The following is a 27813-nucleotide window of genomic DNA, read 5'->3' on the forward strand; positions in this document are numbered from 1 at the left end:
GCAACCTGGCCGCAGCGGTAGTGACTTTTATGCCACATTTTGACCCTGAAGTATATTATTATTCCCAGATTTGCCACAGTCTTATTGGAATGGCTTTGAACCTATTGTCGTGTATTAATTAGCTAAAAATTTTCCTATGAGACTGCTTGTAGGGTTTGTCAGCAGCCGCCCGGCACCGTCCACCCTCTGGCCTCGCTATATAGTTACATTCTCTAGGTGAAAAAAGGGTACATTGTCTTAACGGCTTCACTTTACCACGTCTGTAAGAAAAGGGATGCTATATACAAAACCACTATCAAGTAAAGGCTCGTATCAACAGACTGTCCATTTGAAAGGCAGGTTGAAACATATGCAGAACTGAGGTTGTCGTGAATATCAACTTTGAATCGTATTCTCTTTGGTATGGAAGACCTCGTAACACATCTTCCGCAACAGTTTATCTTGTATGTTACTCATTATTCTCTTTTCATGTTGTAAATCCCTTTGATATCAGCATAGTTTGCATCAGTAACAAACAAGAGGATACTAAGGGTGTAACATGCAGACAAATTGCCGAGGTAGATTTGTTCCGAAATATTCCAAGCCATAGAGAATACGGTCCATGTTATGTATACGGCACTACAACATCGCTGAGACTTAACAAATACTCCATACCAACAGATCCAGGTATTGTCCTCTCGCTTTTCATTAATCCCACTCTCATATCTATTCTAAATCAAAGAAACGAACAAGTCTATACCAACACTAGTAAGTTTTTGCGTAGATGTTTGTCTTGTTGGGTTGTAACAGGAAATTATCATAAAAGTTGCCTAAAGCTTACGCGGCGCGTGTTTTCTATCTCTCTCTTGAGCCGCTGTTCTTCTTATGTACGCATTGGTAAAGGATCTTGAGGTTGCTGTTGAGGATTTCTTAGGACACCTGTGGTGGCTGAAATTTCACCTCAAAATATCTTGACGGCTGACGTACCGTAACTTCGCTGTTGTTAATAACAGTAAGGGTGTATGTCTTTCCCTTCAATATCTACGGTATATAATCTGTTTCTTCATGGGTCTGTGTTGAAGTTTTCCCGTAGACTTTTCTCGTCGACTTTGTGTGTGTGTGTGTGTGTGTGTGTGTGTGTGTGTGTGTGTGTGTGTGTGTGTGTGTGTGTTTGCATATCTTCTCTCTCTCTGTTGAGCTTATGTTTGTTTTTGCATTTACTTCTCCGGGTGTTTCTTTATCTTTTCGTGCATGCTTGCTCTGGTGTTTCTCCACACTTCGTGGTGTTATCATCTCTCAGTGATTCTCTTGCATGTCTCGTTGTTGCTCGCCGAATTTGTGGATAACTCTTGTGTCGTCAGCCCGGGGAAGGAGACGGGAGGGACCGCAGCCAGGGTTTAGAGAGAGACAGTGGATTGACACGCCCCCTTTAGACAGGAGGCGAGTTTTTAGGCCTTTCATGTTGCATAGCGGCGGAGGGGACCCACAGCAGGCCGGCTACTCAGTCACAGCCTTTACTGCAGGACACACTTGCCTGTTCGGGGGAGAGGAATGGCAGGTCAGTGGAGGTTAAGGCGGGTCATTTTAGTCTAAGGTAAAGCAGGGGAGGGGATGGCACACACTTTCAATCCGATGACCTTTTTTTTTTTTTTTATTCAGCAAACGACTGTATTCAAGTTTGGAATGTTATATAATGATGAAGGGATTAACAGTTCTTGTGTATTTTTATAATATTAAGGCTGCCAGTGGACGGTTGTATTTAAGTTTGGAATGTTAGGGTATCTAGCTGTAAAATGCATAGTGAAGGTTATATCTAACCTCACCACTTCGAAAAGTCTATACTTAAGCTGAGTAAAATCATCTGGATATAAAGAAAACGAAATCATCGGGTTGAAGTTGTTAAATCCTGTCGGCTGAAATTTTGTATTATCATTAATATTTTGTGCTGGTGTGTGAAGGCACTGTGTTTGTTTTTCTGACCTTTATTTGTGTGTTGACTTTAAGACTATACTAGCTGTGTTTGTCGAGTTGCATGCTATGGTGTATTCACACTTGTATTGTCTAAAGATGTTTAGCTGTATATTGGCAAGAAAATTATATATTAGAAACTGTTACAGATTACTTAAGGAATTAGATAATATCAGCATTTCGTCTGGGTTGATGATACTAGAAAGTTTTATGTTCCGTAAGGAACTTTTTGAGCTCTAAAGGTAAATATAATTCCTTAACATGAAATACTGTTCTTAAGTGTATGTGTTTGCATATATATTTGTGTTTGTATTGTCTGGGAAACTGCCAGCAGGCAGGTACATATGAGAAAGGTAGCTATTTTAATTATATTCACAAAGCTAAATTGCACTTTAGATTATTTTAATGCCTAGATTAATAAGTATTCAGCCACTGGGAAGAATAATTGTCGTACTACGGTACCATACATTTATCAAAGCATCAACACCCAGACAAATCTACGGAAACACTGAGTAATAAAAGGCAAACGTGTCGACGAGTACCGAAGAGTGCTTGGAACAGTCTAGGTACCGTATTGTCGTGGAGGTAGGAAGCTCCCTAACACCTCTTACTTAACGATCCATTTTGCACACTAAACACTAATATTCTCTTGTGTGGTATTGAATATCGGCATAATTGATATCACACGAAAGAATATTAACGTGCCATATGTAAAAATAAACTTGCAAGGAAGGGATATTAAGGAGACCACTTAAATGACGAGAATACGGTCCTAGGGGGAAAATAAGTAGCATACATGTGTGATAAAACTGTTTAGAGAAATCGACAGCTGTTAGGGAAGTTCTTAAATAGAGAAATAGGTATAGTTACGGTAATGTTATTTAAAGTATAACGTGATCCTGGTTTAGTATGTACAGCAGATACTTATCATATCCGTATATTTTATGGCTGTGGAGGATAAGTGCTTGTTTTTTTTTTTTTTTTACAGCATATTTTCGTTTAGTATCTAATATGAAACACTGATGAAAACAGAATGAGGACGGAACTCAGACTAACTGTGTTAGGATGTGATTCGTATTTGGAGCCGTAAGATAGGAGGCACAGGAGCTCCTTAACGCCTTCTCCTTGGCGATCTAGTCTGCATATTACACCCATTTATCCCCTTGTGCGTTATTAGGGCAGATGTGTCTCGATACTAGAATTATATAACATGGCATCAGAGAGAATAGCAAGGTGTAATGCGCAAACGAAATCGCTGAGGAAAAGGTGTTACGATGTCTTGTGCCGCCCAAACCACGGCCCTTCAAACTGAATAGAAGCGCAGTTAGATGAAGTTATAGTCAGGTGTGAGGGGGTGGGAGGGATTTTTATTTCTACATCTTAACCCCTAGAAGATGCCGCACACGTAACTTATTTTTCATTTCGTTCTGGCTGCATCTGGACGATTTTGTTCACTTTAGGAGAGATTTTTTGAACTGAGGGAGTGAGGGATTGATACGGCTTTCAATCTCCTTAAAAATCTGTCGTAAAACTGAATAAAATCATCCTTTATCAGACGATTTTATTCAGCGGGAGGACTAGACTGCAAGAGGAGATACAGCTTTCACTAACCCCTGCATTGAACTGGATCTCCCGTACACCTTAGTAAAATCATCCGTATACAGACGATTTCACTAAGTAGAAGAGAGACTGTGGACTGTAGGGGTTAGATGGACCATAGGGGGTTAGGTGGAGCCTCTACAGATCCCTTCACTACATAGGCCCCCATAAGCTGTATAAAATCGTCCGGTTCCAGACGATTTTATTCAGTAGGGAAGACATTATGAACAGGGTACAAGGCAAAGCTTTCACCAAACCCCACCATTACAAAAGATCTCCCATTAAAAAAAAAAAAATGATCTCCAAGTAACTGAATAAAATCGTCCGGGTCAGCAAGAGCAAAATACAGATCACGTCCTCGGCCTGTAGGGGTTAATAATAATAAAAATAATAAAAATAAAAATAAAGCCAGTGAGGAGTTGTGGTGAACGAACACGGAAAGCGAAGAACAGCGTTGACAGGGTTCGCGCCAAAAACATTCACAGCGAAGGGACACTTTATACAGCGGACACAACCAGTACAGGGCTGCGCAGGGGGGCGGGGAGGGAAGCGGGGAGAGGGGGCTGTGCAATGGGGAGGGAAGAGAGAAAAATAGGGAGGGAAAAGAGGAGAGAAAGAGGTGGTGAAGGGGAGGGCAAGGGAACGTGAAGGGAAAGCTAACGAGGAGAAACAGCGGTTGGTCGAGATGTGTGGAAGATTTTGGCAGTAGTGGAGAAAAAGAGAGAGAGAGAGAGAGAGAGAGAGAGGTTCAAGGAACAGACATGTTACCCCTGTAAGATTATAGCTTGGATATGAGAGAGAGAGAGAGAGAGAGAGAGAGATGTCAAGGAAGAGAAAACTTAACCCCTTCAATCCGAGGACGTTATGCTTTGTTCTTGCGGCTGCCGGACGATTTTTGTTCAGGTTAGGAGAACACCCTCGTAGTGAAGGGGTTAAAGGAGGCTATATCTAATCATAGTAAGGAAGATAAATCGTCTGGGGAGGTTGGAATAAAGCAGGAATTATAGTAGTAGTAGTAGTAGTTGTAGTAGTAGTAGTAGTAGGAGAGAGAGAGAGAGAGAGAGAGAGAGAGAGAGGGTAATTTAAGAAGGAAAGAGTAGACAGAGCCACGTGAATGTGCAATAGGAAGAGGAAATGAGAGGAGGAGGAGAACAAAGAGTAGCAGGGAGAAAAGAGGAGGTACTACTGACAAGAGAGAACTGGAAAAGAAGAGGAGAAGAGAAATGAAGGGAAGAAGATCAGGAGACATAGGAACGGAGAGAAGAACGGCAGTAATGACGGGAAGAGGAGGAAGAAAGAGAGAATAGCAATAGGAGTGAATAATGATAGGGGAACGTGAGGGGAGGAAAGGAAGAGAGGAGGAAGAGGCAGGGGTAGAGAGAGTTGAGGAAGATGAGAGGAAGAGGAAAACGAAGAGGAAGAAGTAATAGGAATGGCAAATGAGAAGGGAAAGGAGTGAAGGAAAGTAAGAAAGGAGGAGGATAAGGGGAGAGGAGGGGAAAGTGGAGGCTAGGAAGTGACCTAAGAGGAAGAGGAGGGTAGGTAAACTTAGACCATTACACATAGAAAGAGGAGGAGCGACAGGAAGAGGGGTGAAAGGGGAAGCAGGTTAGAAGGGGAAAAGGGGAAGAAGAATACGGAAAGGAGGATGGAGAGGAAAATAGAAAGGTAAAGGAAGAGTAGAGGATATGTGGTAAGGAAGACAGGAAGGGAAATTGAGATGGGAAGGGGAAGAGGAAGAGGAAGATGGGTAGGAAGAGAGCTGAGGCGACTACACCGAGAGTACACATACATACGTACACGCACATACACACACGCACACTGACGAGCACAATGAGTCGTTCGCGAAGGCAAAAGAGAGAGAGAGGCACGAAAGGAGAAGGAAACTAGGGAGGAAGGAGAAAATGAGGTGAGGAAGAAGGGGAGGAGAGAGGTAGGAGGAAAAAGAGAATGAAAATTAGAAAGGAAAAATAGCATTGCTGGTGAGAGAGAGAAGGAAGTGGAGGCTAGAGAGAAAGAAGAGGAGGGAAGTAGAGACGAAAAAGTAGAGGGTGTCAGAGATGAAGAAGAGGAGGAGGTAAGAGAGGAGTAAAGGTGAGAAATGGGGAAAAGTAGATACCGGTAGCTTAGGTCTTCACTGTGTGTTAGAGAGAGAGAGAGAGAGAGAGAACGTTATACAGGGCTTCATTTATATTATGCCGTTTTTATATGTGTATTATATATATTTTTTGCACCGAAATCTGAGGTCGCCATACTTTGTCCAGGATCATTGCATATACAAGGTGAAATTATACGCCTGTTCAGACCGAGGACGTCTTTTGGTGGTATATGCTTGCTTACTTCAGACGATTTTTATTCAGCCAACTGGAGGGACTTTTTGCAGTGAGAGGGGTCAGGGAAGGGTATAAGCTGATGAAAATCGTCCGGTGTTAGCAAGTATAAGGTGAAAAAAAGCACCCTCGGACTGAACAGGTTGAACAGAGAGAGAAAGAGAGAGAGAGAGAGAGGGATTAGATAATTATATAAATACTGGAACTTCAAAAAGGTGCTGGCTAGTAAAGTATGTCATAAGTAGTTTAGAATAATTAATAAAGTGTGCTGAAATGTGGTTAACCTCTTCAAGCCTTTTTATATTTCGTCTTGCCTCTAACAGACGATTTTAAGCAGTTCAGGACACTCTTCTAGGCGGTCCCAAAATCGTCTGATAATAGCAAGGGTAAACTGCGAAATGAGTTGTTGGGTTGAAGGGGTTGAAACCAAACGTGAATTGGATGTGTATTCACATTGACAGTGTTTGAACATCTAGAGGAAAACGTTGAGGAAAACCATGCCCTGTGTGTGAGTGGGAGATCAGGAGAAAAGGAGTAGAGAGAGAGGGGAGAGGTGTGAGAGGGGTGAAAAGAGGCATGAGAGAGGCGGGAAAAGAGGTGTGGGTAAGGGAAACAGAGAGAGAGAGAGAGAGAGAGAGAGAGAGAGGTACACTGATACGGGACAGAAACACGGATAGCACGTCTAGTAACAGTACAGCGAGGAACATAAAACAGGTCGAACCTAAATGAGAGATAGAGAGAGATAATGCGCATAATAAAAATACGGGCACGTCAAACTGGAGCGGGTGAGGAGAAGAGTAGTGCCACACGCGTTTATATATATATAGATAGATATATAGAGTCCACAATGAACACACTACGAGAGAGCACCAGTTAGTTTGTGGAGGGAGAGTGACCTGTGTTCCTGATGAGCATGGGTGACCTCGTATGACACCTCCATATCGAGTAAATTTTGCCAGTTACTCCTTAACCCCTGAACTCCAACGATGTATTAAACTCTCAATTCCTGTGCCCTTCAGACGAATTTATTTGTCTGGGGAAACCTCTTGCAGTAGATGGTTAAAAACAATTGCCATTAAATTATTTCACTTCAGAAAGTCCCCACAGAGCCAAAGAAATTCGTAGGTTGGCAGCAAGAATGAAAAAAAAAAAAAATCACCGTATGGAAGGGGTTTATATAATCATGTATGCTATTTATATTTTTTTAAATATCAATACAATAATCATTTATAACATACAGAGGATATTCAGGAGTAATGTGCAAAATAAATCGCTAAGGAAACGATGCAACGAAGTCCCCCATGCCAACGAGGATACGGCCGAATGAGTGAGAGAGAGAGAGAGAGAGAGAGAGAGAGGGAGGGAGAGAGAGATAGTTAGCACATTGGATACTCAGTCTCTCTTGATTAGGACAATTAGAGGTCAAAACACGACAGCTTAGAACTGGTGATGCATCTGAACATTGGCATCTGAAGGTAAAAACGTTCACATAAATGCAGGGCGGCAGGCTAGGTATCTGTACTGAGTCAATTTTAGGGGTGACTGGTGGAAGCGCAGGTGACAAAAATTTTCAGTTTCTTGAGGGGAATGTTGAATTTTGTTAAACATTCTGAAATTTTACTACAGTGAAGTGATGAACTAGGCTATATTGAATGTTAACGAATTTCATAGATAGCTACGGTACTTTATTGAAATGGCTTAAAAATTTTACTGATACTGTAGAAGGATGCTGACCTCGTTAAACCTTATTAACACACACATAATGTATGTAGTTGGATAGTAAACTGTATTGAACGTTTTATAATATGGATTGAACTATTGAATGTTTTAAAATTTGGACTGATTTTTATTTTATTTCACCAACAATCCAATGGGATAGTAAATCTATCAAACCTTTGAAAATGTCATTGATACTGTAGTGGGCTGGTGAACTTGAACATTTTGAAATATCACTGAACGCTGGGACTGGTTCACCCCGCCCTGCATTAGGCTAACTGTGCAGTGAAGTTCGACTGAGTTTCGACTAGGAAGGAAATTTGACAGATGAGAAATTATTATTTTGCAGTCCAGCTTTATGCAGAAGGAGCTAGTTGACAATAAAAACATATGAAGTACTTTCTGCGACTTACCACCGCTAAGAATGTGAAATTTTTCTATATATGTTCATGAAGGGGAGGGGACGGGGGGAGAGAAAACAAAATGGAAATCGTTAGTGTCTTACCGTCACGACTAAACTGAGTACACAAGTAAATTCATTCAGACTTGCCCACCACTAAGACCCCTTGGTGGTGTTGCTATGGCCTGGGTCTGAAGTCTACTGGGCACACACTTAACTCACACCATACCATACCCGGCTGTGCAAAGGTGCCACACTGGATCATGGAAATGTTGTAAGATCAAGCTGTTAACATGAAATTACTTACGACCGTGCCATTGAAACTGGGTGCGCGAAAGTGTAAACAAGCCCTCCTTAGTCTCTGACGGCCATTATAACACCTGTAGCTAATTGTAGGTGTAATTAGTCTGTAACACCTGTAATTGTTAGACGTGGTCAGCCTGTATCTCACATTATAGAGTGTTATTCAGCAAAGATACAGACAGGTCAGACATATTATATCATTGTCATCAATGCTTCAGAAATAATCGTCAAAAATCCTGGGCCTGTCCACACCTTGGCGCACCCAGTTTTTACTAAGACGGCCCTAAGACTGCTTTTTGCCACCCACCACATACAGGGGGTCGAGTGCTCAGGCCTACTTGCTATTTACATCACTGGTTTAACCTCTTCTCCCCGACGACCCAGTATTTCTTTTATTCTGGTTAATAAACTGACGGATTATGTACAACTTAGGAAAGACCTCTTGTTTTCAGCGAGCTAGTATAGGCTATATCTAACCTCTTCAGTTCATAAAGTCTCCCCTAAGCTTATATAATCGTCAGGAAGTACCGAGAATAAAACAAATAAAAGGCCATCGACGTGAAGGGGTTAACTGACATAAACCCACCATGGGGTATATGCTAAGGGTATACATAGCTTGTCATCAGTATCCAGTATACCATTTAGACAGATGAAGTTAGGGTAATTATTAAGTAGTTGTGCAGCCTCATTCAAGGCTAGTACACAAGCCAAACCTGACCTTACCATGAAAGCCACATATTTTGGTTTTCCTTCTTTGCCGAGGTTAGAACTGAAGAATGCCAAGAGTAGTGATCAAGGATGCCATGGTTAGGGCAGAAGGATGCTAAGGTTAGAATCCAGTGTTGCTAAGGGTAAAGCCAAGGATGCAAGGTTAGGAGTTATGGATGCCAGTTTTAGGATCAAATGTTGCTGAGGATAAAGCCAAAGGATGCCAAGGTTAGGAGTTTTGGATGCCAGTGTTAGGATCAGATGTAGCTCAGGATAAAGCCAAAGGATGCCAAGGTTAGGACTGAAGGGTGCAAAAGATAGGACCTAAAGGCGCCAAGGTTAGGTCCAAAGAATGACATGGATGGGAGCCATGGACGCCGAGAATAGGGCCAAAGGATGCCAAGGTTAGGACCGAAGTGGCTGTCACAGTTGGGTTAGGTCATGTTAGGTTTGGTCTGTGTAAAATCCATAAATAGGGCTATTCAACTAAGCTTAACATTTACCAAAGTTAGTTGGACACATCAGGCAAAATGACTCGACCTCTTAAAAGGGAAGGACACAACAGTCATTATTTTATCCTTTATTAACCACTTCAGCTCGAGGACGTCATTTATAACTTCACTCTTGCTGCCGCCGGACGATTTTATTCAGCTTGGGAGAGGGCCAGGGTGATGGAGGGGGGGGGGCGTTGAAGCTGTAGCTATCTTACCCCTCCAGTTGAAAAAAAAAAAAAAAAATCCCTCATTGAGCTGAATTTAAAAAAATCGTCTGGAGGCGGCAAGAATGAACTATGGAAAGAGCGTCCTTGGGTGAAGTGGTTAATTAACATGTCACACTAGCATGATTAGACACACACTGAAACAGCAATTAGCCCTTTCATTCCGACGACGTACTTTATACTTTTTTTAAATTCACGCTACCCCTAGACGATTTTATGAAGCATAGAGGAGACGTCTTGTACTGAAGGGGTTAAGTGTGACTTTCTCTAGCCCCCTCCAGTTTAAAGCGTCTTTCCTGAGTTTGACAGTAATCGTCTAGAGATGGCAAGAATGAAATGAAAAAAACAAACGTTGTCGGAGTGAATTGGTTAAGTTATAAAAATGTAAGGTGATTTTTTTTTTTTTTTAGCATTGTTTAGCTCCAAGGGGTATCCTAGAACACATATCTATTTCTTCTCATACTGGTATAGGAAATTTGGAGCTGTTGGCCCAGGATATGGTTATTATTGTTAGCTATGTTGTGAAGTGTAATGGTATAGTGAGGTACCGTGAGATTTTGTGCAATTTTTTTATAATCTTCGGTATTTTTGTGTCGTACTGTTGTCAGGAGCGAGTTTGAGTTCAGTCTGGGACAAAAGGTTGCTTAATATTTCACCTCCTCTGCTTCTCACTTTCTTTTACTGACTAATATGGCCGGTGGGAGGGGTTTGGAATGTGTCTCTGGCCACGAATGACTGATATGATGCGTCAGGGAGGAAAGTGATGGATATGCTCTTAGTGTGATGCAGACGCAGTGGAACAGTAAACTAACTTTTGTCCTTGACTGTGCAGTATTTATAGTGGCTGTCGGATTTGCTTTATAATATCGTGTGTAATTGCGACTGTATTTTCTTGGGTCAGTGCAAAAGAGTAATAGAACTATGATAGGTTAATTTAAGTTATGAAAATGCCACGATCTAGGATGGTATTGTCAAATTAGGGGGTTCCCATGCACCTCTTCTTTGGCGATTTATCTTTTATTTTATAGTTAAAATTCTCTTCTACTCTTCTAATGCAAATGCTTTTTCTTGCATTCTTTTGCTTTTTTTTTTTTTTTGACATCTTATAGTTTGCAGAGAGAGAGAGAGAGAGAGAGAGAGAGAGAGAGAGAATTAACCTGTTATACGCATAATTATGTTAGTAACGAAGAAGTGCTGGAGCCTCCTAACCTGACGAGAATAGCCAATGGCCTTTGCAGTACGTATGAATATAAAGTAGCGAACCTCGAACGCGAGATCCTACGCCACACCACCACCACCACCACCACCACAGCGTTACCCCTCCCCCGACGAACCACATCTTTCACCTTCTTTGGACGCATAAACCTCTGAGATTGGGTGACGTATTTTGTACCGTTATATTTACAAACAGACGATTTTATTCAGCTTTTGGGGATGTTTTAAGGAGTTATTGTAGACATGGCCATCTTTAACCCCGTCCAGACGATTTTATTAATCTTTTGAGAGAGGTTTTATTAAGGAGATACCATAGACATAGCCTTCATTAACCCCATCAGTTGAATGAAATCGTCTGTTGGTAGCAAAGTTAAACATACATCATTAGATAGAAGTGAGTAAGTTACCATATTTGACGAAGGCCGCCACAAGACGATTTTGTTCAGCTGAGGGGAATTCTGGTAGTCCAATAGTCATAAATAAACGTTACTGTACTAGATTAGTGGTGTGGATTTAGCATGAAAACAATACTCAATTGCGTCCATTCCAGAGAAAAGATCTTGTCATCTGATTACGAAGGAGGGAGTCGAAAAAATGGTCAGGTCTCTCTCTCTCTCTCTCTCTCTCTCTCTCTCTCTCTCTCTCTCTCTCTCTCTCTCTCTCTCTCTCTCTCTCTCATTTACCTATTTGGCTGCGCTCTCTTTGGTTTGCTATTAATCCGTTAACTCTGATGAAATATATCGCTAGTAACTGTACTGTAAATAAGTAGTCGTTCCAGAGAAATGAGGGGTTACAATGAGGTAGTTTAACCCTCAAAACATAGGTGATTAAACTGTCCTTCGCTGTCCTGGGTAGTATTAGACTAGGTTCGATAGTTAGAACCAAGATGACGCGAACCCATTGAACTTCAGTTTGAAATTTTCTTGCAGTCCACCATCCCTGTTTTTTTGGTGGGTAGGGAGAGAGCTGAAGGACGTTTTACTCATGCAGTCCACCATCTTTCTTTTTGTGGGGATAGGAAGCTGAGGGACGTTTATTAATACAGTCCACCACCCCCTTTTGTGGGATAAGGAGGAAAAGGACGTTTGTATAACCGGGAATCAGAGCCGCCTGGATATGTCGGTGTTAACCAGGTAAAGGCTTCCTCTTCAGCACCTCATGGGTTTCGCAAATAGGCTACACAAATGACCGCCAGAAATTGAGGGCTTGTGGTGGTGGTGGTGGTTGTGGCGTTGGCGTGGCGATCTCTCACCCGTGTTGGCATTGTCCTCAAGGAACATTTTAATGTTTTATATTCACCTCCTCACCACGATGACTTCTTTTATTACTTCATTGATGCCGCCAAACGATTTTATTTAGTGAACCTTTGGCAGTGAAGGGGTTAGGAACGATCTCCAGTAAGCTCCATCATTTTGAAAGCCTTCCCAAATGCTTAATAATACGGTATCGTCTGAAGGCAGCATGAATGGAACAGAAAAAAGCACGTCATCGGATTGAAAGGGTATAACACGTTCAATCCGATGTTTTTTTTTTTTTTTTAATCTGTTCTTGCAACCTTCAGACTAAATTAATTCAGCTCAGGAGAGACTCTAAGAAACAGTAGTTAGAGATGGCCTTCTTTCAACTGACGTGGAGTGTGATTAATGGTATTCACATTTCTGATTAAGCACTTGGCCATTACTGGGGAAGAGGCGCTGGATCGACCCCATATAGAAGTGGGAAAAGATGGAAGATAAAGATGACGTGGCCTTCTTAAACTTCTTCATTATATACTAGAGATACGTCTTAAGGTAAAAAATGTCTTCACTACTAGAGATCTTTCTTAAGTTTACATAAATCGTCTGGAGGCAGCAAGAAAGGCGTAATAAATAAAGTCAGCGGAAATGAGGTGATAAGAAGATTAGCTGATAATTTAGCTAACTACTAATAATGATAGAAAGGCGTTATGGTGCAGGGGAGATTAGGGGCTGTGAATTATTATTATTATTGCCTAAAAATAGAAAGGAGAAAAATTGTACAGAAGCTGCAACAACGGTAAGCGAATAAATGGGAGTGGATTTTATTTAGAGATGTGCTGAGTCATCACAAGACTGGGGACACTTAACCTTCTTGCGCACACTAGTTGGGTAGCATACCGTGTGTAGTTCAAGCTGATACTAGGCGATTATTATTATTATTATTATTTTTATTATTATTATTATTACTACTACTACTACTACCACCGGTACTATTACTACTGCAGCAGCTGCTGCTGCTGTAAATATTAAAACTTCCCAGATCCCTGTGGAAAGTTTCCTGATTTTGTAGGTATAGTTATCATCATCATCATCATCAACATCATCATCATCATCATCATCATCTTATTATTATTATTATTATTATTATTATTATTATTACTACAGTATTATTATTATTATTATTATTATTATTATTATTATTATTATTATTATTATTACTAGTTATAAAATTGCGATATTTCAAAGGCTATTCGGCTCAGAGCCTTCAAAGTAAGTCAACTTAATCGGACAGTTGTCCGCTTCTTTTGGCCAAATATGGTGGCAATCCGGCAACCGGATCTCCGGGTATTATCTGGAACATAGAAAAGTGAATCAACCACGCAATCTCAAGAACAGCTTAAGCTAGGAAACTGAAATATTAATATAAAATAGCCTAAAGTCGAACGCAGGCTGGAAGGGAGTATGATTCCATTTGGTTGATTATTCTCTTGAAATCGCTGGGGTCAAATATTGGGACTTTGCCAGTTATTTTAGATATCGCCTAATTTTCCATGAAGGATTAAAGCTAGAACCACCAAACTTGGTGGACTTATAGACTGTGATGACCTAAGGTGGCATGCACAAGGTTAGTGACCTTGGCCTCAAGGTCTCATTATAGCTTCGCTTCTAGTATGCAGTGGCTGTGGGAAGTTTTTCATTATGAAACTTGTCCTTGGACAATTTCAAGGTGTTCTAGTCATTGTTATTACTACTACTACTACTACTACTACTACTGCTACTACTACTACTACTACTTTCTGCCGAAAACAGGCGAAATCTATCATAATATTCTTTGTCTCCGGCAAAAGCAAATCGTCGAGAAATGATATATAGAACGGATTTTTTTTTTTTTTTTTTTTTTTCGAGAATCCCACCCTAAGAAATGAGGCTCGTATTCTCGTGTGTTAAGGAAGCTCCTTAACACTTCTTCCTAAGAGATTTATTTTGTTTATGATACCTTGCCGTCCTCTTCTGTGTTACTTATATAATTCTAATATCACCCTGCTCCACAAAAGTAACCTGCAGAATGGTATTAGCCACCCGTATCCAAAAATAAATCGGTAAGGAAGAGGTGTTAGGGAGCTTGAGAGCCCAGACCAGGCCCCAACGCTCTTGATGAGACAGAAAAAGTTGATGTTTTATTAATTAATTAATTTATTAACTTCTAAACGTGTTCACGCCCCACGAATTATCCTTGAGAAATATATAATTTTTTGTGATGACTGCAGCAAAACTGAAAAAAATAATAATATCATCATTATCACCATCCGGATAATAATAATAAAAAAAAAAAAATCGTATTATTAAAACTGAGTGCGCGGAAGTGTGAGCAAGCCCTGAATTTTTGATGGCCATATTTTGACACCTGTAATTATTGTCGTAGGTGTATTTAGCCTGCATCCCACATTTTTTTTTTTTTTTAAAGCAAAGGTAAAGGAAGGTATGATATATACTTTTTATAAGTGACCAGTTTGCATGCCACGTTACTAATTAGTCTGTATTGATGCTGAAGGTGTAGATATGTTTTATCATAAATAATAATAATAATAATAATAATAATAATAATAATAATAATAGTTGTAGTGGTGGTAGTAGTAGTAGTAGTAGTGGTGGTGGTAGTAGTAGTAATAGTAGTAGTAGTAGTAGTAATAATAATAATAATAATACCCGGTAGTGAGAAAATCGGGCTTGTTCACAAGTTTGCTGCTCTCAGTTTTCACCGCTTCAGTACAGCTACGTATTTCTGTATTTCATTCTTACAGTCTCGAGGCCATTTTATTCAGTATTGGAGAGGCAGGTCGAGACGGAAGGACATCTCATGCGAGTGGTTAGTGTCTCTCCTCACCTGAATAAAATCGTCTGGCAGCAGCAATAAGGATAAAATAAAGATCACGTACTGGGGCTGAAGTTGTGAATAATACTTTTTTTTTTTTTTTTTTTGTGCTGGGTAGTATGTAAAGGGGGGGGGGATGGTGAAAGAGAGGAGAAATATGTAAAGAAATATATAAATGTAAATAGTTGATTAGTCAGTCTACAGGCCAATGCAGGTTCTACGGCAGCAGCAGCAACAAGAGTAATTTAGAGGGTCATTTAGAGTAATTTAGGGGGTCATTAAGTAGTCATAAGAAGCAAGTGGGGGATTTTGTGTGTGCAAACTCCAGCAACGTCCATCCCGAATGCTTGCTGACGAGGGCGGGTGTGGGTGGGAGTTATACATCACTATTTCTGTGGGTTATAGCAATGTAGTACTCAAGTCCACAACCGGCAGCACCAGCAAGCATTTGGTGAGAACGCTGCCTAAGAGTGGGGTAGGAGGGAACTGGCTATTTTCTACGTGGGATAAGGGTTAATTATATGGCTTATATTGCAGTATGGGGTGGTGTATCTCAGAATATTTAACCTCATATTGTTCAGTAAGATCTAATATCTATTCGGAGGAGAAGCTAATGGTTAGGCTAATTGCAGATTGATTTATGAAGAAATGAGTCAACTAGCGGCGACTATGGTAGGTTAGTTACGTTTACCCTACAAATATACGAGTGGCCCAAAAGCTTTCACTACAGAAAATGGAGATATTAAGGGGTGAACTGAAGGAAATGGATTATGAAGTTGCCAACCAATACAAGATTAGGTGATCTACATGCTCCATGGAAGTAACAATTTATTTTATATAAAGTGATTATTTCAGAATACTTAGAAAATCACTGATATTAGATGGAAGTTTCACTGATATTAGATGGAAGTTAATATTATCATTATTATTATACTTTTAAAGATATTTGAAATGCACTGGATAACATATAAATAAATATTGATCTCACCACAATGGCCAAGTTAGCTTATTATGGATGAAGTGAATGTGTTACACATTTTCTCGTGTTGATCGCTTGGGGTTCCATATTTTTGCGCTTAATCGCTGCATGAGCTTCTTAATTACAGCTGGTCATTCATAATGTGGATAATAATATAAACTACTGATAATAATGTCAATGCATAATCATCTACCTACATATTTTTTCTCATATTTTATTTTTCTTATCTGTCATGTGTTACTCAGCCTTGTTGTACTCGTATACTTTCTGGACAATGAAAAGGTGCAGCCATACTACGTTGACAGAAATCATATAGGTATTTATCACTGAAATTGTTAATATTATTTTTTTTTTTTTCAACAGCCGTTTAGCAATCAAAAAGGTCGAAGTCATTAGTATTTGACAGTAAAAATTGCTGACAGAGTTAGCGTTTGACACTGAAACTGATTGCTAGTGTATACGCTTGGTATTTTATTTTATTTTATTTATATATTTTTTGTGTGTTTAGCACAGAAACTGGTTGCTTTTGTAGACGTTTGGCTCTGAAAATGTCCGATTCTCTTCGTATCCAATTAGTACAGAAAATTGTTGTAATTGTTAGCTCTTAGCATTGGAAAATGAGCGGGTTTTCTTTGTGTTTGACAGTAAAAAAAGTAGATTGTATGTATGTTGGTACTGAAAATGGTTGAAATAGCATTTAGGTGAAAATGTGCACTACTAGGTGCTTAGTACTAGTAATGGTGCTATTTTGGGGGTTAACATCGAAAACTGTAGCTTTTCTAAGGTATTTAATACAGTTAACTGTTATCTGGCGTTTACCAATGAACGTGGACGATTTCCACAATATTTATCATAAAAATGACAATGTTATTTGCGTTTAGCATTGAACATTTTTGCAGTTGTTAGCATGTGACACTGAAAATGGCTGATAATGTTAGGATTTGAGACAGGAAATGGTTGCTGTCAGGCGTTTGTTTATCAGTGTAAATGGTTGGTTGGTTTTAACACCATTCGGCAGTCAGTCAACATTTTAGGATGAGGCGGGTCAATGCCACCGGTAACAGGGACACAGTAGTCACACCCGCTGACTAACTGACTATTCTACAGCCTCACCGGTCATTAAGGGAGGCGCGATAGTTACGGCTACAGCTACGGTCATCCCCTCTACCCCTGGCTGGAGTGGAGTCTAAGGGTGCTTCCACAGCAAAAACTTGCTGGTGCGGACGGATACGGGCAGAGTCCAGATGCACTAACACACAAAGAACGCCCTGTTGTTTGATTTCACAGGAAGGGCAAGGAAAGGGGAGTGCAGAAACTTCCTATATCTCTAATTGTTCCTGCAAACCAACGTCTGAGCTACGACCCTGAGTTAATTGTAAGCTTTGTTTGTGGATCCGGGCCCAGGGTTTCACACCTGTTATATTTAGTTACCGGTATAGGAGCACTCCCAGCCTGCACGAGTAACTGTGTCATCGTGAACTGTTCCCTGTGCACTCCACTGTTTCTTGTTTCTCGTGCACTCTGCTGTTCCTCGTGCAGTCAAGCAAGGTTCCAAATTGCCACTTTAATATTGGATAACAAGTCTTCTGTGTGATACCCTGGCCATAAACTTCCCTTCAGCCAGGCGTAGGGGAAGAGCATAAACTACAGCTCGCGACAACACCTCATATTTTACTTTGATCTCAAGACTGTGTGTCGTATACAGTACCTGTATATAATGTTTATCGTGTCTCAGTATAGGGATGGGCTACTTCCATTAATCGACAGGTGATTCTTCTTTTTGCTAAACTGTTATGACTGCTATTTTTTTTTTTTTTTTTTAACTAAACGAGCATAACAACTTGATAGCATTTTTAACTTTCTACATTATCACAATTCTATTAGTTATTTTCGTATTTTACTTAATTCTTCAAGCAAAAGCTCTAAACCTTGTGATTTCTTTTTTTCATCCTTGCCATCTCCAGACATTTTTTTTTGACTGAAAAAAGACATCTCGTACATGAGGGGCTCATGAAGGCTATACCTGACCCCACCCATCTTATTGCAAAAGTCTTTCCTACCGGTAAATATTATAAAATCGTCTGGAGGAAGTAAGAAAAATGAAAAAAAAAAAAAAAGCTGCTGGTCTAAAATAGGGTTACTTGTATCAAGCTAGATTTTCACTTATTATTGTACTGTACTTCAAGCTGGTGGTTATAATGTTTCTTACGTGGCTTTGTACTGTACGTACTATATGTAATTACGTGGATAGCAGCTACATGAATATAAACAGAATTACACACCAAGATATACAGTATTTTAGCATTACTTCTGCTTGCTGTGCTACTTAACATTTAGTAAGTCAGTGTTCAAAGTTTACGCTTTTCAAACAATACGTGATTTTTTTTTTTTTTTTCAACTCACCATCCGTAGCTGTAGACACTTTCTCTAATAATGACAGAAAGTGACAAGAATTATTCTCGTGTCATTATGCATCAATTTTTTTGTTTTAATTCATTTTAGCAGGACACACTGATATATATATGTATATACAACAATCTCAGGGAACGGGCTATCAAGTCTATGCCCAGAATCGGACAAATTACAGTAAATAAAAGTAATCCACCTAGGGCTAAGGCTCTTAACTCACCTTCTATCTGCTGTTTCACTTCATTTATTTGTGTTTCTATGGTGTTTTTCAACTCTGTAATGAAGGAAGAGAAGATTATATAGTGAGTGTGGTCCCTGACTTCCTTTTTTAATATATATAATTTTTTTTACATACTCTTTTATTCAGTTACATTCTTCTTTCAAAAATGTCTTTAATAAATTATCATAAAAAAAAAGAATGCATGATTTATTAACGGTTGTTCTTTAATAATTTCATTAGATATTTAACTTGGTATATAGTTTTTCCAACTGTTTTCTTTATAGCTTTTTAAAGGAAAGAAAAAGTTAGTCATAGCATGCATGGTAAAGAAAATATGTCTAATAGTAGAATAGGGAAGATAAATTTATAAAGACATGCAAGGCTTACTCTGGTGGAAATCCATCAGAAGCTTCGAAGTAGAGGGGGCAGCAAAGTGCATTCGCGTTTCCTCTGCGTGCGTGTGCGTGTGTGGGTGGATGTGGGTAGGGTAGTGTGTGTGGGTGGGTTGGTGGGTAGGTGGATATGTATGTGAATTTGCATCCTTGTGTGTGTGTGTGTGTGTGTGTGTGTGTGTGTGTGTGTGTGTGTGTGTGTGTGTTCATGCTTGTTTTTTGTTTGTGAAAGCCTGCGTGCACATATATGTATCAGGTGATCAACAGTGCTCTGCCTAAAACACTGCATATGCATTTTCTTCGCAGTAATTCACACATTTCAATATTAAATGGTTTCCTTAAGCTAGAGAACTCACATAAATTTCGTCTAATATATCTGCCTAACAAAAGCATAAATCTAGACATAATGCTTAGCTTATAATAGACCTGGTGTATGTAAGATTAGAGGCATAAAAATATAATACAGATATATTGCATACCAGTATATAGGTTATTTGTGTTCATGTTATGTATGGATTTGTGGTGTGTGTGTGTGTGTGTGTGTGTGTGTTTAAAGCAATACCTGTTATGTGCAGTTGCGTGTCGACGATGAGCGAACAGTATGAAATGGATGTGCAAGAAACAGCCAGCAGTATATTAAAAGAGAGAGAGAGAGAGAGAGAGAGAGAGAGAGAGAGTGAGTAATGTGTAGGCATTCCATTTAAAAATATGACAGTCGATTTGAACTAATGGATTGCCGGATGAGGAAAATGACTGCTTAGAGATGAAGATGAATAAATAAATAAATGAATAAGTAAATAAATCGTGCTTAGAGATAAAGATGAATAAATAAATAAGTGAATAAATAAATACCGTAAATCGTGCTTAGAGATAAAGATGAATAAATAAATAAATGAATAAGTAAATAAATCTTGCTTAGAGATAAAGATGAATAAATAAATAAATGAATAAATAAATACCGTAAATCGTGCTTAGAGATAAAGATGAATAAATAAATAAATGAATAAATAAATACCGTAAATCGTGCTTAGAGATAAAGATGAATAAATAAATAAATGAATAAATAAATACCGTAAATCGTGCTTAGAGATGAATATGAATAAATAAATAAATGAATAAATAAATAAATCGTGCTTAGAGATAAAGATGAATAAATAAATAAATGGATAAGTAAATAAATCGTGCTTAGAGATAAAGATGAATAAATAAATAAATGAATAAATAGATAAATCGTTTGAAGAGGGAAGGGGCCTACGATTTAACCTCTTTAGTTCGAGATTTTGTGAGCTTGGTATAATCGTCTGGTGGCAGCTAAAATAAACCGTAACTTTTCAGTCCGATGACGATTTTTTTCATTTCATGCCTGCGCTTCCCGGACGATTTTTCTCAGCCAAAGGAAGACTCTTAGTGAAAAGGGGGTTAAACAAGGGTACATCTAACCCCCCCTGCTGTTTCGGAAAGCCTCCCCAGAGCTGAAAGAAATCGTCTGGAAATAGCAGGAAGAAAACTATTAGACGCTGTGGTAGTGAAGCTGCTAACCCCTTCAGTTCCAGGACGATTTTTATTTGCTATATTCAGACGATTTTATTAAGCCTTTAGGGTATTTTTGGAGCTGGAGGGTTAAATATAGTCTTCATTAACCCCCTCATTGCTGGGGCGTTTTCCAGAGCTTAATAAAATCACCTGATCTGGGGTGTTCGCCAATTTGTCTGTACTAGGGTGTTCTCCTAATCGTCTTTACTAGGTTGCTCTTCAGAGCTTAAGAAAATCGTCTACTAGGGTGTTCTCCAAATCCTCTTTAATTGCGTGTTCTTCAGGGCTTAAGAAAATCGTCTGTTCTAGGGTGTTCTCCAAATCGTCTGTACTATGGTGTTCTCTAGAACTGAATAAAATCGTCTGTTGGCAGGAAGAATGATACAAAGACGTCATGATATGGAAGAGATTAAGAGAAATCCCCGAGAATCGACTTGGCAGCGTCATGTGGGGGTTGGACGTCTGAAGTTTGGATATCGGGAGTTTGATGTGAAGTTGGTGGGGTATTGACGTCTGGGGGAGAGAGAGAGAGAGAGAGAGAGAGAAATATTCGTCCTCGGACTGAAGGGGTTAGCGTGTGATCCAACTATCCCCGGCTCAAAAAAAAAAAAAAAAAATCAGGTCGGGTAGCGAAAAAATTAATAAAAAAAAAAAAAAATCAACACTAATGTCGTGGTTTGCCAAAGACACTCCCTCAAACTCCTCTCATCCGGCAAGCTCTTTGAAAATCAATGATATATTCCGGACGCAGGGTAAGTTGCTGTATCCTTAATGACAGGTGGCTGGATGGTTGGTTTGGTGGGGTGGTTGGTTGGTTGGGTTGGCTGGTGGGTTAGTGGATGATTGGTTGGTTGGTGGGTGGGTGGCTGGGGTAGGTGGGCTGGTGGGTGGGTGGATGATTGGTCGGTTGGTGGGTGGATGGTTGGGGTAGGTGGGCTGGTGGGTGGGTGGATGATTGGTTGGTTGGTGGGTGGGTGGATGATTGGTTGGTTGATGGGTGGGTGGTTGGGTTAGCTGGTGGGTGGGTGGATGATTGGTTGTTTGGTTGGTGGGTAGTTGGGGTAGGTGGGCTGATGGGGGGGTGGATGATTGGTTGGTTGGTGGGTGGGTGGATGATTGGTTGGTTGATGGGTGGGTGGTTGGGTTAGCTGGTGGGTGGGTGGATGATTGGTTGGTTGGTGGGTGGGTGGCTGAGGTAGATGGGCTGGTGGGTAGGTGGATGATTGGTTGGTAGGTGGATGGGTGGTTGGGGTAGGTGGGCTGGTGGGTGGGTGGATGATTGGTTGGTTGGTGGGTGGGTGGTTGGGGTAGGTGGGCTGGTGGGTGGGTGGATGATTGGTTGGTTGGTGGGTAGGTGGTTGGGGTAGGTGGGCTGGAGGGTGGATGGATGATTGATTGGTTGGTGGGTGGATGGTTGGACGGTAGGTAGATTGGGTGGTAGGTTGATAGGAGGTAGGAAGGTTGGTTGGTTGTGAAAGAGATACATCCAGCCACACCGCTGCCCTCTGACGGTCCTAGAATTAAAACTGAGTGTGCCAAGGTGTGAGCAAACCCCAAATTTTAGACGGTCATTTACGGAGCACTTGTTATTTGTTAGATGTGATTTACCTGCATCCCACATTACATAGTGCAGTCAAGAACGATCCACAAAGAGCAGACATTTTCGATCTTCCTCACATGTTTCAGAAACTATCGTCAAAACCGTGCGGTATGTCCAGTAATGTCCACACCTTCGCGACCACAGTTTTTGACATGACGGCCCCGAGACAGCAAACAGACGCACAAACATATTTATATCCCTGGCTTACGATGTGTTTGACTGGCTGACGAGTTTTTGGGAAGGGTTAGGATTATTTTGTATACTTCAGAAGCTTTTTTTTTTTTTTTTTTTTTTTTTTTTGCAACTTCTTACCGCTAAATTATATACCCGGTACATTGTATGAAAACAGACTCTGTCCGACAGTCTAATCTGCCCGGGAATACTCAAGATATTACAGATGCGAGCTGGATATGATACCACAATACCACTGGCAGCTCCCCATGATTAGAAGGTCTGGTTGCGACACTATGATGGCTCGTAGGGTGGGTTGGGAGGGTATTGGGTTGGGGAGGGGAGTGGGAGGAGGGGATCGTTGAGGTAGGGGAGGGGGAGGAGAGGTAATGAGGGAGGAGAGAGGGTGGTTGTAGGAGGTAGGGGAGGGGGGAAAAAGGGACTCGTGGGGGTAGGGGAGGGGAGGATAAGGGTGAGGGTGTCTTGGGGATATGAGTTGGGAGGTGAGGGTCATCTGCGTGCAGGGGAGGGGTATGTAGTGGGTCGTGAAGGTAGGGTAGGGGAGAGGAAGAGGGGGTAGTGGGGGTAGATGATGGGTGAAGATGGGGTCGTAGTATTACTGGAGGTGGAGGAGGATTGGTCGTGCGGGTAGGGTTGGGAGGAGTAGGTGGATTTGGGGGGGGAGGTAAGGGAGTTGAGGAAGAGGACGTGAAGGGTAGGGATAGGGGGAGAAAGGGGTCATGGCGACTACGGGAGGGGTTGGAGGGGGTCGTGGGGGTAGGGCGGAAGGGTGGATAGTGGAAGTCAGAATATGGTAGACCACAGGAAATAATTAATTAATCGAGTCTGGCGGCCGAGTTGCTATTAATCTTAGGCCGCGTTGACAGCTGGAAGGCAACCCGGACCTAATTACTGGGGTCCGGGTCACAGGGCGGCGGCGTGGGGTCCTGAAGGGCTCGGTTTCAGAGGGGTGATCCTGAAGGGCATTTTTTTCAGGGGGTCGATTTCAGGAAAGGAGGCGGTCAAGTGAGAGTTAAGGAGTGGTTGGTAAACGAGTTGAAACAATGGAGCTCGTAGGCAGGTGGAAAGATAAATTGCAGTGATGATGATGATGATGAATCTGTATGATACTGTACCGGTACTTTGTTTCCTCTAACATGTCCTTGAAGTGCCATCTTTCTGTTTTGAATGATGAATTTTAGCAACAGATTAGCACTCGAATATCATGCTAGTCACGAAGAAATGCTATAGAAAATATGTATAGCCGTATCATTATCCTTTTCTGCCCTTGAGTTATGGGAAATAAGCTGCAACAGGCCAAGTTAAGGTGAAAGAACAATAGTATAAGAGCATCAGTATCCTAATAAATTGAAGCGATTTTACCAAGCTTGGCGATGCATGCAGGTGTGGCGTGACTGATTAGCGCAACTGCAGGTGATTGTGTTTGCAAGAAGTGTTAGGAAGAGGTGTGTGTGTGTGTGTGTGTGTGTGTGTGTGTGTGTGTGTGTGTGTGTGTGTGTGTGTGTGTGTGTGCTTGTGTGTTTTGTTTTTGCTTTCCGTTTGTGTCTGTGTTGTTTATTTGTCCGTTAACGTAATTGTGTGTGTGTGTGTATACGTACAAGTTTGTGTGTGTACGTTTGTGTGCTTAGGCTATGTGTCAGAGGCAACGGTCACATGTATATTGCCTATTTAGCCTCCAGCAATTCATTAAATGCTATGTTATATATTAAAGAACAGATTTTTACTTAACACATATACATCATACATAAACCTTGTGCATCAGGCTGTACCCTTAACCTCTTCACCCCGACGACCCGTTCTATTTAATTCCTACTGCCTCCAGACGATTTTATTCAGCTTTGGAGAGTTTTCGAACCAGGAAAGAGGGTTTGGTGTAGGTTTCAATTGGCCCCCTTGACAACGGAAAGGTCTCTCCTTAGATTAATAAAATCGTCTGGAAGGTTGAATGAAATCGTCCCGAAGGAGCAAGAATAAAATGAAAGATCCATCCTCGGGCCGAAGGGGTTAAAATCCTGTATAATTATCATGCGATTCCTGCCACAAAATGCATTGATTCCAGATATTAAACTCAACACTTCAGTCCGATGACTTATTTTTTTTTTTTAGTCATACCACCTCCAGACAATTGTATTCATCTTAAGAGACTTTGCACTCCAGGGATTAGGCCACTGTAGATCGTGTAGCCTTCCCACAACAGTTACAGGTGTGAAGTTGAATAAAATCGTCTGGTGACAATAAGAGCAAATTACTAAGAAGACGTCTCCGGACTGAAGGTGTGTGTGTGTGTATATATATATATATATATATATATATATATATATATATATATATATGTGTGTGTACCGTATATTTTACTCTAATTTTTTGTCAGGTAAACCTAATGCATAATCTATTTTCATGCTTTTTTTTTCCCTGATCATTTTTCTATTGTGCATTTTCTAACCTTAACCCTTTCGCCCCCTAAGAACCTGTTAACTCATCGAATCCAGTGTCGTTTTCTTTTTTTATTCATGCTACCTCCATGCGACTTTATTCAGCTTAAAGACAGGCTTTTGTATTTGGAGGGGGTTTTATTTATGTCTTTAGCGTATAAGATTCATTCACCCATTTCACCAAGAGAGTTCCCCTTAAGTTGAATGAATTCGTCTGGAGACAGCAGGAATGAAGTAAGAATTACGCAACCGGTTTGAAGGAGGCAGCGCTACCTATGACTGCATCTGGCGCAGGACAAGCATTTCCATCCCTTGCAGACCTCCTTCCCACTTTTTTCTTCACCTTTTTCCCTTCCCTTCGCCCTCCTTTTCTCCCTTCATTTTCTTTCCTCTGCCTTGTCTGCTCCTTTTTTCTTTCCCCTATCCCTTTTCATTATCTATTTCTTCCCTTTTCCACTTAATTTCCTTTTACCTCAATCCTTCCCTCTTCCTCTTTCCTTCTGTCATCCTCTTTCCTTCCCTCTCGTCTTTCCTTCCTACTTGGCTACCCTTTATATCCCCCACTTTCTTGCTTTCCTTCTACCTTCTCTCCCTTTACCTTTCCTCTTCCCCTTCCCACTTTCCTTCCTTCCCCCACCCCTCCTCAAACCTCTCTCTCTTCCCTCTCTCCTTCCACCCCGCTCTCTTTTCCACAGTCCTGCCTCTTACAGTCACATCCACCTTTTACTATTCCAGCTATCCCTCTTTCCCTCCTTCTCTTCCTCCATCCCTACCCTCTTTCTCCACCATCCCTCTTCCATCCCTCCATCCATTTACTTTACCACTTCCACCTTCACCCTCTCACTTTCCTTTCCTTCTCTCCTCTCCTTCCACTATTCCCATCCCTCGTCCTTCATACTTCCTTCCATCCATCCCTCAATCCTCCCACTCTCTTCCTTCCTTCTGCCTCACGCCGCTACCTGTTCGTCCTTCCTGCTCCGCCTTCCCTCTTTTCCACCCTTCCTTTTTCGTCCCTCCCTCGCCAACCCCCTTCCTTCAATCCTTCCAGTCTCTCTCATCTTTTCCTGCCTCTTTCTTCCCATCCTTATCGGTCATCTATCTATCCACCTTTTAACCACCCACTTCTGTTCCTCCCTCCCTCTTCCCTCATACTTTTTTCTGTTGGTACCCCCATTTCACTATCCCTTTCATCTTTCTTTTCTCCCTCGGTCTTTCTTTTTCGAGCCTTTTCTCCCCTTCCTTCTAAGTCCCTACCCTCCCTCGTGCCTTTCCTCCATCGCTCTACCCCTCATCTCTTCTCCCTTCCTCAACCCCCAATCCCTCCTCCCTCCTTCCCTTCTTCCTCCCTTCCATCCCTCCATCCCCACGCCCCTCGTACTCACTCGTAAACTCGTCCTGATCCTCGGCCTCTGCTTCGGCTGCTAGTTCCTCGGGTGTCTTTTTCTTTCTCATGAGCGGGTTGTCGGGCATTTGAGGCTCCTCAGACACGATCTCCTCCTTCTTCTTGATGTTGTACTGCAAAGAAAAAGAACAATTAGCAAGAACGAAATGAAATAGAAAAGAAAAGGAGAACGAAGTTAACAAAAATAGGGGAAAAAATTAATGTTAAGGTGAAGAAATTGAGTCCTCTTCCTATTTTTCTCAGAAGGATAATTAACAGGTCTTGTAGGTATTATATATATTCCAGGTAACGCCAGGCATTTTTTCAGCTAGGTTAAATAACAGATCTTGTAGTATTGTATTCCAGGTAACGCCAGGTATTTTTTCAGGTACAGTAGGATAAATAACAGGTCTTGTAGGTATTGTATTCCAGGTAACGCCAGGTATTTATTCAGCTTAAAGTTAGTCGTAGGAGTCTAAGTGTTAACCCATGTCTTAATCGCGTCGTATCTCTACGTCTTGTGTTACCTTTCTTTCCTTTATTTTATTTTCTTATTTAATTTTTGTCTGGCATATCTCGCTCCACAGACACGATCTCCTCCTCCTTCTTGATGTTGTACTGAAGGAAAAAGTCACAGATAAGGAAAGTGCTATAGAAATATGAAATGGAAAGTAAAATGTAAGTGAAATATATAAACTGTCGATAGTAATGTAAGGGAATCAAAGAGCTGGGGTGCACGTATAAGGATTTTGTCAGAAGGTACCCATTTGTAACAGTGATGCAGAGCTACTATTGTTTCTGTTTTAAGGCTTTTACAATTAAAACTTTTGACATCTGCGACAATTGGCATATCTCCCAGGTAAACAAATTCCTCAGGTGTTAGTCTCAAATTACTCAGATGCACTAGTCGCAGAAATACTGTAAATTAAAAGTAGTTCGCCCATTTCAGATATTATAGAACCGACTGGTGTTTGAATGAAAATACACACAAACACACACACACACACACACACACACACACACACACACACACACACACACACACACACACACACACACTTTCTGTCTGTCTGTCTGTCCGTCTCTCTCTCTCTCTCTCTCTCTCATGCATCAGTGTCAGGAAAAGAGTTCACCCCATCCAGATATATCGCTGTAGTAGAGAGGACGAAAGGAAAGTTCTCAGATCCCTTGACCTCCGTGACCCCTTTCGTGACCCGGCCAACGATACGATTGATGAATGGGAGGGGGAGCCTAATTGTGCAAAGGTAGTAATTATCATCGCCATTATCATCAATATCCTAAGCTGTATTTCCAGCTAAGAATGGGGTGAGAGAGAGAGAGAGAGAGAGAGAAAGAGAGTTTGTGTGTGTGTGGTGTGTGTGTGTGTGTGTGTGTGTGTGTGTGTGTGTGTGTGTGTGTGTGTGTGTGTGTGTGTGTGTGTGCGTGTGTGTGTGCGCATGTTTATGTTTTTCATTATTAGTCTGTCTGTGTGTGTGAGCGTTTCCCTTTGCAGTATAATTTTCAATCACGCTTCCTATACTTTCTTCCGTTCAAGCCAGGTTCACTAAGCCTTACACTGACACCCGCATACCTTATAAATTCAGTTTTGTGCCCACAGAAGGCTTTCGT

General features: G+C 41.0%; 1 protein-coding gene across 2 annotated transcripts in view; it reads right to left on the minus strand.

Annotated features, from left to right (window-relative positions):
• Positions 1-1145: 1145 nt before the first annotated feature.
• cpx (synaptic transmission protein complexin) overlaps positions 1146-27813 on the minus strand; it is a 357220-nt gene continuing 330552 nt past the window's right edge. The window contains exons 4-7 of one of the 2 annotated variants that reach the window (XM_080278779.1): positions 26186-26318; positions 18655-18708; positions 18429-18452; positions 1146-1513 (exon numbers count right to left, since the gene is read on the minus strand). In XM_080278779.1, the coding sequence (XP_080134905.1) occupies positions 1494-1513; positions 18429-18452; positions 18655-18708; positions 26186-26318 (231 nt within the window). In that variant the 3' untranslated portion in view covers positions 1146-1493. The remainder of the gene's footprint in view (positions 1514-18428; positions 18453-18654; positions 18709-26185; positions 26319-27813) is intronic. The other variant, XM_080278780.1, reaches the window with a different exon arrangement.

Source organism: Coenobita brevimanus, chromosome 75 (genome assembly GCF_032717465.1).
Source record: "Coenobita brevimanus isolate Jiangsu-jjx chromosome 75, ASM3271746v2, whole genome shotgun sequence".
Classification (NCBI taxonomy): domain Eukaryota; kingdom Metazoa; phylum Arthropoda; class Malacostraca; order Decapoda; family Coenobitidae; genus Coenobita; species Coenobita brevimanus.